Source organism: Microcebus murinus, chromosome X (genome assembly GCF_040939455.1).
Source record: "Microcebus murinus isolate Inina chromosome X, M.murinus_Inina_mat1.0, whole genome shotgun sequence".
Classification (NCBI taxonomy): domain Eukaryota; kingdom Metazoa; phylum Chordata; class Mammalia; order Primates; family Cheirogaleidae; genus Microcebus; species Microcebus murinus.
In genome coordinates this window covers 4,389,877-4,404,758 of record NC_134136.1, presented here as the reverse complement: position 1 = coordinate 4,404,758, position 14,882 = coordinate 4,389,877, and the positions used below count along the sequence as shown (strand labels likewise).

The following is a 14,882-nucleotide window of genomic DNA, read 5'->3' as shown; positions in this document are numbered from 1 at the left end:
GTAGTGGGGAATTACATCAGCTTTTATGGTCTTTAACTTGTTCTAAAAACTAAACTTGGTGTATGATTTATTCAGTCTGTGGGAATGAGAATAACACCTGTCACGCCCGACCTGTTTATCTGCAGGAGATAGGGAAATCTAGAAGGAGTCAAGACCTATAAGTTGAGGCCAAGATTGCAAATTCAAATGTCTCTAGGGACCAGAGGTACTAGAAATGAGGGAACCAGGCTGAGAGTTGGAGTAGGGAAAATGAGGAGTGTGGTGATCGGAGAGGGCATGTTCTTTCCAAAGGCATTCAAATGTAGTTTTTCCAACTTTTTATTGTAAACAATTTCAAACATACAGAAAAGTTGAAAGAATAGTATAATGAACACTTGTATATCATCTACTTCTTAAATTCATCAGTTGTTAATATTGTGCATATTTATTTCCTCCCTTTCTACATATATATGTATATATGTATGTGTGTCTTGTTTTTTGGAATCATTTAAAATTTAATAAACAACAATAACTGTGCTGTCTACACAGAACACAACTGTCAACAGATTTAGCCCAGGGGCTGCTAACTTATGACCACTGGGCAAGGGCTGGTATTAGGGACACAGGGTAAGTGTGGGGTGCCAAGAGGAAGTCCTGGTAGTGGAGTCAATATCTGAGAGATCTAATGTAGAACAAAGGGTAGACAAGCAGAAACAGGCATGGCCTTTCCAGCTCCTTCCCAGCTTTCTTGTTCCAGAAAAGAGTATATAATCCTTTTCAGATCTGCAAGGGTTTTTTATTTCTTTTTTATTTGTATTACAAAATATTTCATACATATATTAAATAAAAGGTTTGGCAGAATAATAATGTGAGCACATATGTGTCTACCACCCAGCTTAAGAAATAGATGTTACCAGTAGCTTCTAGGGCTCCTGGGTGTCTCTCCCTGTTCTCATTCCCTCATTCCCTCCCATACCATGCATAACCACTATACTGATGTATTTGTGTATCATTCCCTTGCTTTTTTTATTATTATTATTATTTTGAGACAGAGTCTCACTCTGTTGCCCGGGCTAGAGTGCCATGGCATCAGTCTAGCTCACAGCAACCTCGAATTCCTGGGCTCAAACGATCCTTCTGCCTCAGCCTCCCAAGTAGCTGGGACTACAGGCATGCACCACCATGCCTGGCTAATTTTTTCTCTATATATTTTTAGTTGTCCAGCTAATTTCTTTCTATTTTTACTAGAGATGGGGTCTCGCTCTTGCTCAGGCTGGTCTCGAACTCCCAAGCTCAAACAATCCTCCCACCTTGGCCTCCCAGAGTGCTAGGATTACAGGTGTGAGCCACTGTGCCTGGCCATTCCCTTGCTTTTGTTTGTAGTTTCATCACATATGTATGTTTGTCTCCCTAAACAATAAAATGTTGTTAGATTTGCCTGCTTTTGACACAGAAACATTATATAGACCGATAGATACACACACACACATATAATATTGTTCTGTGATTTGATTGTTTTCATTCAACACCAAGATTTTGAGATTCATCTTCATTAACATACATAGCTCTATCTTTTGCATTGCATTATATGCCTATGGATATACCACCACAATTCATTCATCCACCCTCTTGTTGATGGACATATGGGTTGTTTCCAGTTTGTTTTTTGCTACTATGTGCCATGTTTCTATTAATAGAACATTCTTATACATGTCTCCTGGTACTCATGTACAAAAAGTACATGATCTTAAGCCGGGCGCGGTGGCTCACACCTGTAATCATAGCACTTTGGGAGGCCAAGCTGGGAGGATTGCTTGAGCTCAGCAGTTCGAGACCAGCCTGAGCAAGAGTGAGACACCATCTCTACTAAAAAATAGAAAGAAATTAGCCAAACAACTAAAAATAGAAAAAGTTAGCTAGTCGAGATGGCATGTGCCTGTAGTCCCAGTTACTTGGGAGGCTGAGGCAGGAGGATCACTCAGGAATTTGAGGTTGCTGTGAGCTAGGCTGATGCCATGGCACTCACTCTAGCCCGGGCAATAGAGTGAGACTCTGTCTCAAAAAAAAAAAAAAAAGTATATGATCTATACCTAGGAGTGGAATTGCTGTGTCATAGGGTCTATGCCTATTCAGTTGTACTAAAACATGCTAAATCGTGTTTTCCAAAGTGATTGTATCAATATATACCTTCACCAGAGCATGAGAGTTTACATTGGTCCATATCCTCTCTAACATTTGGCTTTAACTGACTTTTGCATTTTGCCAATCAGTTTAGTGTGAAATGCTACCTTATTGTGTTTTCAATGTGCATTTCCCTAATTACTAGTGATGTTGGATGTCAATGCCTATGTTTATGGGCCATATTTCTTTTGGAAAATACGTGTTTATATTTTTTGCTGATTTTTCTGTTGGTTGTTTTTTTTCTTATCGATTTGTAGGAGCTCTTGATATATTCCATGTAGTAATCCTTTGTCAGCTAGGTGCTGCGACTGTCAACATACCAATATGCAGTAAGGTACAGAGGACATGGCCTCTGGAGCCAGGCTACTTAGATTCAAACCCAGTTCCACTCTTTACTGTGAGATTTCAGACAGTTTAACCTCCGTGCCTCAGTTTCCGTCACCTCTTTGAGCTTCATTGTTCTCGTCTGTGGAGTATATAACTCGTAGAGTTATTGTGATGATTAAATGGTTAATATGCATTAACACAAAGTACTTAGAATGGTGCCTGTCCTGTGGTAATCGATACATGCTTTTCAATAAAATGCTCCTTAAAAGTGGGGATTTTAAAAAATACACGGGAGTCTAAATTGCAAGGAGTGAGGATTTTTAAAAATTTACCTAAGAACTTTTATTTTGTTACCATGTTTTCTCTTTTAAATTTCTAATTAAATAATATATTCAAATAATCAAACATTAAATGGTATAGAGGGTTTATAATAAAAACAAACAGTCCTCTAACCCTGTCTCCACTTCCTAAAGGAAAATAATTTTAATTCATTTATAGTTAAAATTTAAGTAGAAATAAATTTAACTCACTCATAGTTCTGGTGATTATCTCCTTAAATCTAAATGGTATACTTTGATTTGTTCACTGATGTATCCGAAAGGCCATTGACAGTGCCTGGCACATGGTAGGTGCTCAATAATATTTGTTGAATGGATGCTCCTCCTAGTTGGCAGATTGTCATTTCACCTTCTTTAGAGATTTTTTTTAAAGTTCTTAATTTTACTGTGGTTGAATTTATCAATCCTTTCCCTAGAGGTTTGTACTTTTTGTGTGTTGTTTCATCGATCCTTCCCTCTCTAAGGTTATGAAGATATTTTTCTATACTTTCTTCTAAAAGGTGAAAAGTTTGTTTTTCTTAAAAAATTATTCATCACTTTAGAGAAAAGAAAGGGCTGAAAAAAGTAGCTAGTTATGGAAAATGTAAAAGTCTCCCCAAATGTTGACCTTAGTGAGTCTCAGGACTGAGTTTTCGTCCTAGCTCCCTTCTTCCCACCACGCTGCCTCACGTTTTCTCTAGCTAAGATTCCTTAAAGAAAAGTGCTAGTAGAAGGACTTAAGTGAAATATATTTTACATTTCATTCATTCATTCAACAAATATTTATTGTGTTCTATGTTACATGCAGTGCTCTAAGTGGTGGAGTTACAGAAGTGAACTAGACAGAGTCTCTGATGTCATTGTGCTTATATTCTAGGGAGGGATGACAACAAATACAAATAATTACAATATAATATAATATAATGCCAAGTGGTGTTACCTTCTGCAAAGTAAAATAAATCAGAGCAAGGGGAATGGGGAATAGGCTGTACTTTCAGGAAGGTTGGTCAGGGAAGGCATGTGGCTATCTAGGGGAGAGCCCTTGCAGACAGGGAGAGTAGCAGGTGCAGAGGCCCTGAGGCAGAAGCATGCTTAACTTGTTCAAAGAGCAGCAAGAGGGCCAGTGTGGCTGAAGCGTGGAGAGCAATACGTAGAGAAAATAGTAGGAAGTGAGGTCAGAGAGGAGGTGGTAGTGTTAAGCCATGACAAGTCTTCCAGGAAGTAAGTTGCCTTGAGTCATCACTGACTGACTGCTGGGTGGAAGCGGGCCCTGGGGCTGCATTTCTATTCTGGCCTCCTGGTGTCTGGTTTTGCTTCTCTTCCCTACCCATTTCATCTTTTGAAAGTTCCCTTTGCACTTGTCACTTTCAGAAGCCATTGCTTATGAAGCAAAGGACAAATTCCACAGCCTCTAGAACCTCTCCCATGCTGTTCCCTCTACCTGGAGCACGCGCTCACTGCTTCTTTTTCCAAGGTCACAAGACCGACCGTGGCAAGACAAGAAGCCGGTTGGCTTGACTCCCAGTGATAACGATAACAGTGTGTTGGACTAGAATGATTTGTGTTAGGATGTAGGTTCAGTGCATGTGACGGACATTCAAAATAAATGTGGCTTAAATAAGATAAAGATCTATTTCTCCCTCCCTCTCAGACACCGCAAGGTGTCCACGCTACTCTGCTCAGTGAGGTTGCCCAGGCCCCTCCGCCCGAGGGTGTTGCTCTTATTTGCATGATCCAAGCTGGTCCATCACCATGGCTCCTTAGATCGTCGTAGTAGCCTCTTTTTTTTTTTTTTTACATAGACCTTGGAGAATGATGTAGTAGCCTCTTGATGGCCTCCCAGCTTTCGTACTCGCCCTTTTAAATTCTGTTTTCTACAAGGCAGCTAGAGGAAGGCTACTAAACCATAGGCCAGATTTTGCCATTGCCCTGCTCAAAACCCCTCCAGCAATCAGGATAATCTCTAGACAGTGATGTGGAGTGATTTCCAGGAAAAATCGAGACACATAATAGCATGTACCATGCTACCTTTTGGGCTAGATGGGGGGACATAAATATATACATATACACACATAAATATATATATATACACATGCTTCTGATTGCAAAAAGGACTTTAGAAGGAAAAAAGAACTCAAATTAACAAAAATGATTACCTGTAAGGAGAGGGAAGGAACAGGTTGGGGGGGGGAGTTGGAAGTGAGGTGTCTCTGAATGTACTGTGTCGTATTAGCTCATGAGTGTGGAGGGAATGATAGAAACAGAAAAGCATCGTTGTATAACCTCTGAGGAAATAATAGTGTCAGGCAATGATCATCATTGGTTGCTAAAACCAGGAGGTGAAAGGTTGAAGTGGAATGTCACCGCATGTACTTCTGGTCAATCTTAGAGTGACTAAAAGTGGGACAATGCAATGTGAGAGACCTACCAGTACCTTCCTATAAAGTACTCTTGCCTTTGAAGTTGAACTTGAATCTAAGCAAGCTTTCAGCTAATTTTGAGTTTACAGAAAGTAGGTGGAATAAAGGAACAAGTTAAGAGTCATCACAAGGAGGCAAACAGACAAATCCAGAATGTGGGACTTTTTACAAGATAGTGATCTAGTTTCTTTAAGAAGTCAGTGGTATGAAAGAAGTGGGGGACAGGAGATGAAGGACTGCTCTAGATTAAAATAATTTACAGGACATCAAAAACCAACTGAAAAAAACAATTTTGAGGGCAATGAGGGAAATTTGACTATGGATCCAGTATTAGATGGTACCAAGGAATTACTTTTAATTTTGTTAGGTGTGATAATGGCTTTATTGTTATGTAAGAAAATGGTTGTATTTTCCAGATGTGACATACATAAGGGTGAAATTTATTTTAAAATATTTCAGCGAAAAAAAAAAGAAAAATTGGAATAGATGAAGCAAGTAGCAGTATCTTGATAATTATTGACTCTAGGTGATGAGTTTATGGAGGGTTATTATACTGTTCTCACTACTTTTGTATATGTTTAAAAATTTTCATAATAAAAAATTTTAACTACTCCAACAACTCTTCCTCTCACTTAGAAAAAATATCCAAAGTCATCACCTTGGTCTTTGAGTCCCTGTCTACGTCTTTCACCTTACCTTCCATTCTCACCCTGTTCATTCCTTTCCAACCAGTTACCAGGCCATCTTGCTGTTCCCTAAAAATGCCAAGCAGGTTACCTCTCAGGGCTTTTGTCCTTGCTAGTTCCTCTGTTTGGACTGTTCTTCCCCTGATGTTAGCACGACTGGCAGCCTCACTGCATTTAAGACTGCACTTTCGGGGATCATTTCTATAGTTCGTTACTAGATCTCCCTTCAAATCAGACATTTCCAGGAAGGGCCTCTGTCATCACCCTCACTGAAATAGGACTCCTTATCACATGCTGATCCCTTAGTGGCTTGATTTTTCTTTATGGAACTTAGCACTACCCAATGGTGTCACTTGCTTGATCACCTGCCTCCCCCACCTAGAATGCAAACTCTCCGAGGGCAGTCTTTGTTCTACTCAGCGCTGCGATCCCAGCATCTAGAAACTCCACCAGCATTTGTTCAAATTATGAAAGAATAGTGTAGCGAGAGCTTGAAAGCGCCGAGCGACGACATGTCAGGTTGACACATTTGCTCAACTGCGAAGCCTCTAGGAACACCATGTGCTGAGATGACCCGTGTATGTCATATGGTGTGAGAGATCTTGTAGATAAAGAGTGAGGCATCTCCCAGACCGTGCTTGTCTTCAGGGAGGACTTGTTTGCACAGATGTTTCGGGGCTGTGTTACCTGGCTGGCCTCCAGCCGGTTGGGTTTGCAAAGAGGGTGGAGCCCTCCCGCAGCTGTCCTCGCGATTGCTCTGCTCTCTGACTCACCGGTTCCCTGTCCCAGGCCATCCCTAAGCTCTGTTTTCTTCCAGTTACTGGGGAAAACAGAGGAAAGCGGGTTATTGACAAAAAGCTCCACCAGGTCTTGGGAGCCAGAGTTTAAGACATAACATTTTTAGTTCTTCCCTAGACATTATGCTTTGAGACTGCGGCGATTTATGTTGTGGACGCCCTAAAAGGGTGAGTTCCCTGTGCCAGTCTTAAACCTGGGGGCAGCAGTGAGTCTGAAGATGTCTTCCTTCTGCCCAACAGGGAACCTTCCTCCTAGCTATTTTCCCTCCAACATCTCTTCATTGGCCCTCTTGAGACTTTCTTGTTATGGAGCCACAGGCCAGAAGTGAAGACTGCAGAGGGTGTCTGGGCAGAGACCCCACTCAGTTATTTTCAGCTCAACAAATTCTAAGACACCTTGACCACGAATTTTGCTGCACACTAGAATAGTGCTATGCAACTGGGTTGGAGTCCAGCTTTGGTCTAGAAAGCCCCTCCATTTTCTCCTGAGAGAAACTGTAAGCAAAGGGACTCTAAATCCTGAGCCCATTTTCTGAGGGTCCTCACAGGTTTTTTTCTTTCTTTTTATTTATTTTTTGGGGACAGAGTCTTGCTCTGTTGCCCAGGCTAGAGTGCCGTGGCATCAGCCTAGCTCACAGCAACCTCAACCTCCTGGGCTCAAGCTATCCTCCTGCCTCAGCCTCCTGAGGAGCTAGGACTACAGGCATGCGCCACCATGCCAGCTAATTTTTTCTATATATTTTTAGTTGGCCAATTAATTTCTTTCTATTTTAGTAGAGACAGAGTCTCGGTTTGGCTCAGGCTGGTTTTGAACTCCTGACCTTGAAAAATCCTCCTGCTTCGGCCTCCCAGAGTGCTAGGATTACAGGCGTGAGCCACCACGCCCAGCCTAACTCACAGTTTTTTCTACTTTTTTTGTGGTTTGATGATTTAAATGAAATTCTTTAATCTAATTAGGATATATTTAGGTATATAGTATGGGATCACATGATACATTTTTCCTCCAAATAATAGCTTATTTCTCCTGTAGTACCATTTTATCAAACAATCCACCCCTTCATTATTTGTGAGGCTTCCTTTATCTTGAGTTCGGTGTGTGTGCGTGTGTGCATGTACACACACACAGATATATGTTTCTGTTCTGTTCCATTGACCTATATGTCTGTTTTTGTGCCAGTATTATTCACTGTTCTATTTTAATGTTTCAATATTTATAATGCGTTTTTAACATCTACTTATTCTAGTTCTTCCTCATTACTCTTAGTTTTCAAAAATGTCCTAATTACCTTGATTGTTTATTCTTTCAGATGAATTTTAGAATAACTTTCTCAAATTCCAAACAAAACCCTACTACTATTTTAATTGGAAATGCATCAAACATTTCATTTAATTTGGAAATAATATCTTCACAACATTGAGTTGTCCCATCCAAGAACATGGTATATTTCTCCATTTATTCACACATTCCTTTATATATATCAATGTATTTTTGTAGATCTTTTTCCCATTATTTTTTCTGATCTATTGTTATTGGTATAAAGGAAAAGTTGATTTTTATATACATTATCTTATATTCTGCCATTCAACTGAGCTCTCTTATTAATTCTAACATTTTCTCAGTTTATTCTCTTGAGTTTTTAAAGTAAATAACCTTATTGTTTGCAAATAACTTATAGCTTCTTCATTCCTAGACCAAATTCAGGTACTAAGTTATCACAGGTAAACTCATATCCTACTGGTACAATATAATAATACATTGTAATTTGTTACTGAAAGCTCATCTCACAGTGTGAAGATACCAAAATAATGAAAAGAAAATCCAAATATATTAAGTATAAAACCCGTATTAACTATGTAAAACCAAACACTCAACAGAAATGCTACATCGTAATTGCTTCTTTGGGGAGTTATTTTTCCTCAGAGATTGGACTATCTCAGATGTCATCCATTGTGAATATATGAAAAGCCACTGAATTGTATACTTTTTTCTTTTTTAAGACAAAGTCTCACTCTGTTGCCTAGGCTAGAGTGCTGTGGCATCTAAATATATTATGTATGAAACCCTTATGGCATCTAAATATATTATATATAAAACCCTTGCTCATTCAGCAAAACACATACTTTCATTGGTTAAAGAGTAAAAAGAATTAAAAAAAAGAAGAAAGTAATTGTTTTTTAAATATTAAAAAAAAAAAACCTTGCTCACAGCAACCTCAAATTCCTGGGATCAAGTGATCCTCCTGCCTCAGCCTCCCAGGTAGCTGGGACTACAGGCATGTGCCACCATGCCCGGCTAATTTTTTCTATATATATTAGTTGGCCAATTAATTTCTTTCTATTTATAGTAGAGACGGGGTCTCGCTCTTGCTCAGGCTGGTTTTGAACTCCTGACCTTGAGTGATCCTCTTGCCTCGGCCTCCCAGAGTGCTAGGATTACAGGCATGAGCCACCACGCCTGGCCTGAATTGTACAGTTTAAAAGGATGAATGATATGGTGTGTAAATTATATCTGAGCTTTAAAAGAAAGAAATACAAGTCCTCGAACTTTGGATTAAAGATGGCAAAATTTTCTGCTAAATATTCCTGGAGTAAACACAGGCATTCTTTATTACCCTCCGGACTGTCCAAGTGCATTTTAAAATAGGGTCATCTCTCTGGAAAGTTTTTGTTGTCAAGGAGGTGTATAATGACACACGGTAGATGTTTGCAGCAGGGTAATTTCTACGGCAACTTCAACAGTGATCCCTTGCTCTCCTATTTTAAAGAAATTTTATGGCTGAGTTATTTTGAGACTAACAATTCAACCACCTCTGCTTTGTAGTTAGGCCTTGATATGTATCTCTCAGCATTGTGGATGTGTGACAAATTGGATTACAAAAAGTCCTGTTCCATTGATACTAGACACCTGTTTGCAAATAGTAGTTTTCCTCTTTGACGATTTGAACTTCAATGCTTCTGTGCGGGGACCTGCAGATGCCTCCTCCCCCGATTCTGATGTTACAGCAACCAGTTCTCTTCCTGTGGCTGTTAAGCCATAAGTATACTTTTATCAGAATGAAATGTCTTCCTTTAATATCCCACTCTACCTATTTTTATGTGTTCTTAAGAGAGCCAATGTTTTTGCCAAAACCATTGCTTGGTTCACCAATGGAGTCAAAATTCAAAATATTGTATTTCCATTTGAAGTCATAGCTCTTCTTTATTTTTTATTGATTCGACATTTCTTTTCTCATATATGGAGCAGAGTGAAAACATTTTCAGTTTTGAAGGCAATGGGACAAAAAAGTGGAGTGTTGTAAAGGGGCTCATATCTCATCACTTCCCCATTCAAAACTTTTCAGTGGTTTCCTATGTAGCTCAGAATAGCATCCCAAGTACTTGCAGTGACCTAAAAGACCTTACGTAATGTGATCCCTGCCTACCTCTGCTATCTCATTCTTATCATTCTTCCCCTTGCTCACCTAGACCTCGCCTTCTTATCAATTGATGCTGTATCTGTGTAAGCAGGAGTTTCAGTATTACTGTGGGGATTTTATTTGTGATAAAAAAGGGGTCACCTCTAAACATGATTCTGTGGCCTTCTTTCCCATATTTATTCCTCTTATTTCTGTTTCACTTGTTATTGCTTTGGCCAGGAGTTTGAAAATAGTAGTAAATAATTGTGCTGATGAGGGGCATTCTTGGCTTGCTTCTGATTTCAATGTCTATAGGGTTTCATCATTGAATATGAGTTAGGCTTTTGATTTGAGATAGATACCATTTATGATGTTACGGAAGTATCTTTTCTATCTAGGTTTTAAAGAGTGTTTAATCAGGAATGAACATTTTGTTTTATTTTACGCTTTTTAAGTATATGTTAAGAATAATTGCACAGCTTTTCTTTTTGGCCCATTGTTGCATTCATAGGAATAGATTTCCTAATACTTAACCACGTTGGTATTCCCGGGATAGGCCCTTCTTGCTGGTGGAGCATTCTGTTAAAGGAATTCTGAATTCAATTTATTCTCACTTTATTTAATAAGTTTACATATTTGTTTATAAGTAATATTATTCTACGATCTATTTTCACTTTTTTGGCATGTGTGTTGTCTCTATGTTGGATCAGGTAGTACTATTAATGAAAATGCTTGAAAGAGATGAGTCATCTTGGTGGCTTTCCCTGGGGTAGGTATACTGTGGCTCCATTTGCTCTGATTTGCACTTTGTACATAATCAAACATTCATTAATCTCTCACACCTTATACAAAAGTTAATTCAAAAATAGATCATGGGCTTAAATATACAACATAAAACTAGAAACATTGTAGAAAAAAAAGCAGGAGAAAATCTTAGGGGCCTAGGGCTTGGTGTAGGGCTAGGAGTTTGTAGACATGACATCAAAATCGAGATTCTTGTATTAGGCTGAATAGTGACCCTCCTCAAAGATGGTCACACCCTGATCCCTGGAACTTGTGAATTTGCACCTTACTTGGCTAAAGGACTTTACAGATCTGATTAAGTTAAGGACGTTGAGATGGAGAGAGAGTCTGGATCCCCTCTGTGGTCTTGGTGTAATCCCAAGGGCTCACATAAGAGGGACGGGAGGAGACGTGATGATGGAAGCAGAGGTTGGGGTGATGCCTTTGCTGGAAGATGGCCATGAGCTAAGGAATGCAGAGAGCCTTTAGAAGCAGAACTAGGCGAAGGAATGAGTACATTGTGTATGATTCCATTTATTAATCTATAACATCCTTGAAATGGCAAAGCTGTAGAGATGGAGAGCAGACCAGTGATCACCAGGGACAGGGACCAAGGCGGGGTGTGTGGTTATGCAGGAGTAATATGAGGGAGTTCCTTTGTGCTGATAAAACAGTTTTAAATCATGGTGGTCGTGAGAGTTATACGCACCTATATACGGGATCAAATTGCATAGACACACACGTGCACATGCTCAAACACATCAACGTGCTTGTAAAAACAGTGAAAACTGAGTAAGGCCTGTAGTCTAACAGTATTGTACCAGTGTCAATTGCCATTGTGGGAAGTCTGATAAAGGGTTCAAGGGACCTTACTTTTGCAACCACCTTTAAATCTACAATCATTTCAAAGTAAAAAGCATTTAAAATTGTTTTACTGTGATTTTTAACTTTAATATAGTTCACATTTTTCTTCTTAAGTTAAAAGACAAATCTTTCTTAAACATTACCTTTTCATTGAGATAGAATTTCATATACCATAACATTCACCATTTTAAAGTGCACAATTTAGTGATTTTTAGCATATTCACAAGGTTGTGCAACTATCAGCACTATCTAATTCCAGACCATTTTCATCACCCACAAAAAAACCCCTCCATACCCATTAGCACTCATTTCCCTCTCCCCACCTCTCCCCTCTTTCCCCCAGTCCCTAATACAAAGCACAAAAGTGTTTGACTATAATGGAGTCCAATTTATCTGTTTTTTCTTTTGTTGTTTGTACTTTTAGTGTCATATCTAATTAGTGGTTACTAATTTTCTCTCTATCAGGGCATATCATAGAAATGGAATCATATATGTTTCTTTCACTTATAATATTTTCAAGGTTCATCTGTATTGTAGCATGTACCATTACTGCATTCCTTTTTATTGTCAAATAATATTCCACTATATGGATTTACTACATTTTGTTTATCCATGAATCAGTTGATGGACCTTTGGGTTATTTCCACTTTTTTTGCTATCATAAGTAATTCTTCTATAGTCATCTGTGTACAAGTTTTTGTATGATCAATATGTTTTAAATTTGGGGTTGTTTTTTGTATATCTAACAGTGTAATTGCTGGGTCCTATGGTAACTCTATGCTTAACTTTTTGAGGAACTGTCAAACTGTTTTCCAAAGTGGCTGCAGCATTTTACTATCATCAGTGCCTGAGGGTTCCAATTTCTCCACATCCTAACCAATACTTGTTATTGTCTGTTTTTATTATAGCCATCCTCGTGGCTGTGAAATCATATTATGGTGGTTTTGATTTGTATTTCTCTAATGATTAATGATTTTGAGCACTTTTTCATGTGTATATCTTTTTTGAAGAAATGTCTATTCAAATCTTTTGCCCATTTAAAAAATTCTGTTGTCTTTTAGTTGTTGAGTTATATGAGTTCCTTATATATTCTGGCTACTAGACTCTTATGAGATACATGATTTGCAAATATTTTCTCCCATTCTGTGGATTGTGTTTTCGCTTTCTTAATGATGTCCTTTGAAGCACAAAAGTGTTTGAGTGTAATGGAGTCCAATTTATTTATTTTTTCTTTTGTTGTTTGTACTTTTGGTGTCATATCTAAGAAACCATTGCCTAATCCAAGATCATGAAGTCTTACAACCTATGTTTTATTTGGAGAGTTTAATAGTTTTGGGTTTAACTTTAGCTCTTGGATCCATTTTGAGTCAATTTTTGTATATAGTATGAGGTAAGGGTCCAAGTTTATTATTTTCCATGTGGATATACAGTTGTCCCAGTATTGTTCATTGAAAAGACTATTCTTTCTCCCATCTAATTGTCTTGGCACCCTTGGTGAAAATCAATTGACCATATGGGCTTGTTTCTGTACTTCCAATTCCGTTCTATTGACATAAACAGGTTTTTATTTTACATCAATCAATTATTTTCCCTGAAACCTAACCTGGGACCACTCTGAGTAGAATCTCTGCCATTTTTGTCCATACTTATAAACTAATTTTGGTGGAGGGCCATAGGACCTCATTTAGGAAAATAAATCTGATGAATAGGTCTCTAGAAAATGAGGAATGAGACATGTAGTGGGGCATTGGAGAGAACTTTGGTTTGGCATTAGTAGGACCTGGGTTTGAATGCTAGTTCTATCTAAGATTGTGTGGTTTGGGGCAAGTTACTTAACCTCTAGGAGCTGTGGCTACTGTGAAATGGAAATGTTGACAATCTCAATCTCACAGGGCTGATGTCAGCATTAAGAGACAAAGGCTGTGAAAGTGATGGCATGGTCTCTGGGACACAGTAGGGACTTGACATCAAGCAAACTTACAGCTTGTGCATGGTCTTGTGGCTCCCTTCCAGCTGTCCTAGGGTGGTTATGTGGGATCAGGAGAGGGGGCTATTCAGTGGGTGCCTGAGCCCGTTCCCATGGTTCTGCTCCTGTCTCCTAAGTGTGCAGCAGCTATGGTTCCATTCTTCTACCTTTTTTGTCAGGGGCAGTATGAAGGGTGGATGAAAAAGAGGAGAATGGCTCTTCACAGACCAGCTCTCTGGCCAGAAGGGAAAATCTTAGGTTTAAGGGAAGCCCAGTAGTGAACCACAGTAATTAGGAAGTACTGGAATCCTGTTTTATACATCTTTATTTTTATAGAAGAAACAGCATAACCACATTGTCAGTCCAGAGCGCTGTCACAATTGAGGGAATCCTGCTGGCTTGGATAGGGAAGCCACAGTTCAGGTCCCCGATTTACCTTGAGGAAGTCTCCAAATCATAAGAAAAGGGCCTGGGAGGAAACAAACACTCCTAAATAAAGCTTCTAAGCCTAAACAGTGATGGATGTCTCTAAGATTCAGGAGGAAGGTCACAGCGTTCTTTGGCTTCTTATTACTGTGATCAGAGAGTTGGCTGGAATGATTCACAGGACTCCCAAACTGGATTGCTGCCTAGCATAACCAGGGCTGATGGAGCCACCTTCTCTGCTAGCTAGCCCTCCCTGGTCTTCCCCTGCTCCTCTGAGTCTTTCCCCAAAACCTGCTTTGGTTACTTGGGAGGGGATTCCATTGCTGGAACCCTAATTCATTAAATAGTTTCTGGCTTGGTTGGCCTTTCTCATCCTTGAGATCCTACCCTCTCCCCCAATTATTCCTTTCCTGTGGCTCTGCTTGAATCCTTCATGGCTTTGGAGGTTTATTAATGAGGAATCTGGCTCCTGTTATATGATTAACAGCTCTTGGGTCTCAGGGAAGCCACATTCAACTTTGTATCGTTCAAACAGCTTGTGCAGGGCACTAATGTAGAGTGCGTGATACTTGTCCACTGTCTTCTTGTCTGGATTCTCAATCTTGGGAATTGGCAGGGGTTCCCCAACTATGGAGACAGAAAGAGACAAGAATCAGAGTCACTCCCCCAATGAAAAATGCCCATCCCTCACTGGGAGCCATCTACTGCAACTCAGTATCCAAATTTCCTCCCCTTCCTTTA

The 14,882-nt window shown here is 39.4% G+C and overlaps 1 protein-coding gene across 1 annotated transcript in view; it reads right to left on the bottom strand.

The window, feature by feature from the left end:
* The window catches only part of LOC105855297 (diacylglycerol O-acyltransferase 2-like protein 6), a 59,451-nt gene that overhangs the window by 26,756 nt on the left and 17,813 nt on the right, over positions 1 to 14,882 (bottom strand). Inside the window, exons 7-10 of the mRNA XM_020285060.2 lie at positions 14,627 to 14,768; positions 13,883 to 13,950; positions 13,731 to 13,767; positions 6,684 to 6,730 (exon numbers count right to left, since the gene is read on the bottom strand). Of these exons, the coding sequence (XP_020140649.2) occupies positions 6,684 to 6,730; positions 13,731 to 13,767; positions 13,883 to 13,950; positions 14,627 to 14,768 (294 nt within the window). The remainder of the gene's footprint in view (positions 1 to 6,683; positions 6,731 to 13,730; positions 13,768 to 13,882; positions 13,951 to 14,626; positions 14,769 to 14,882) is intronic.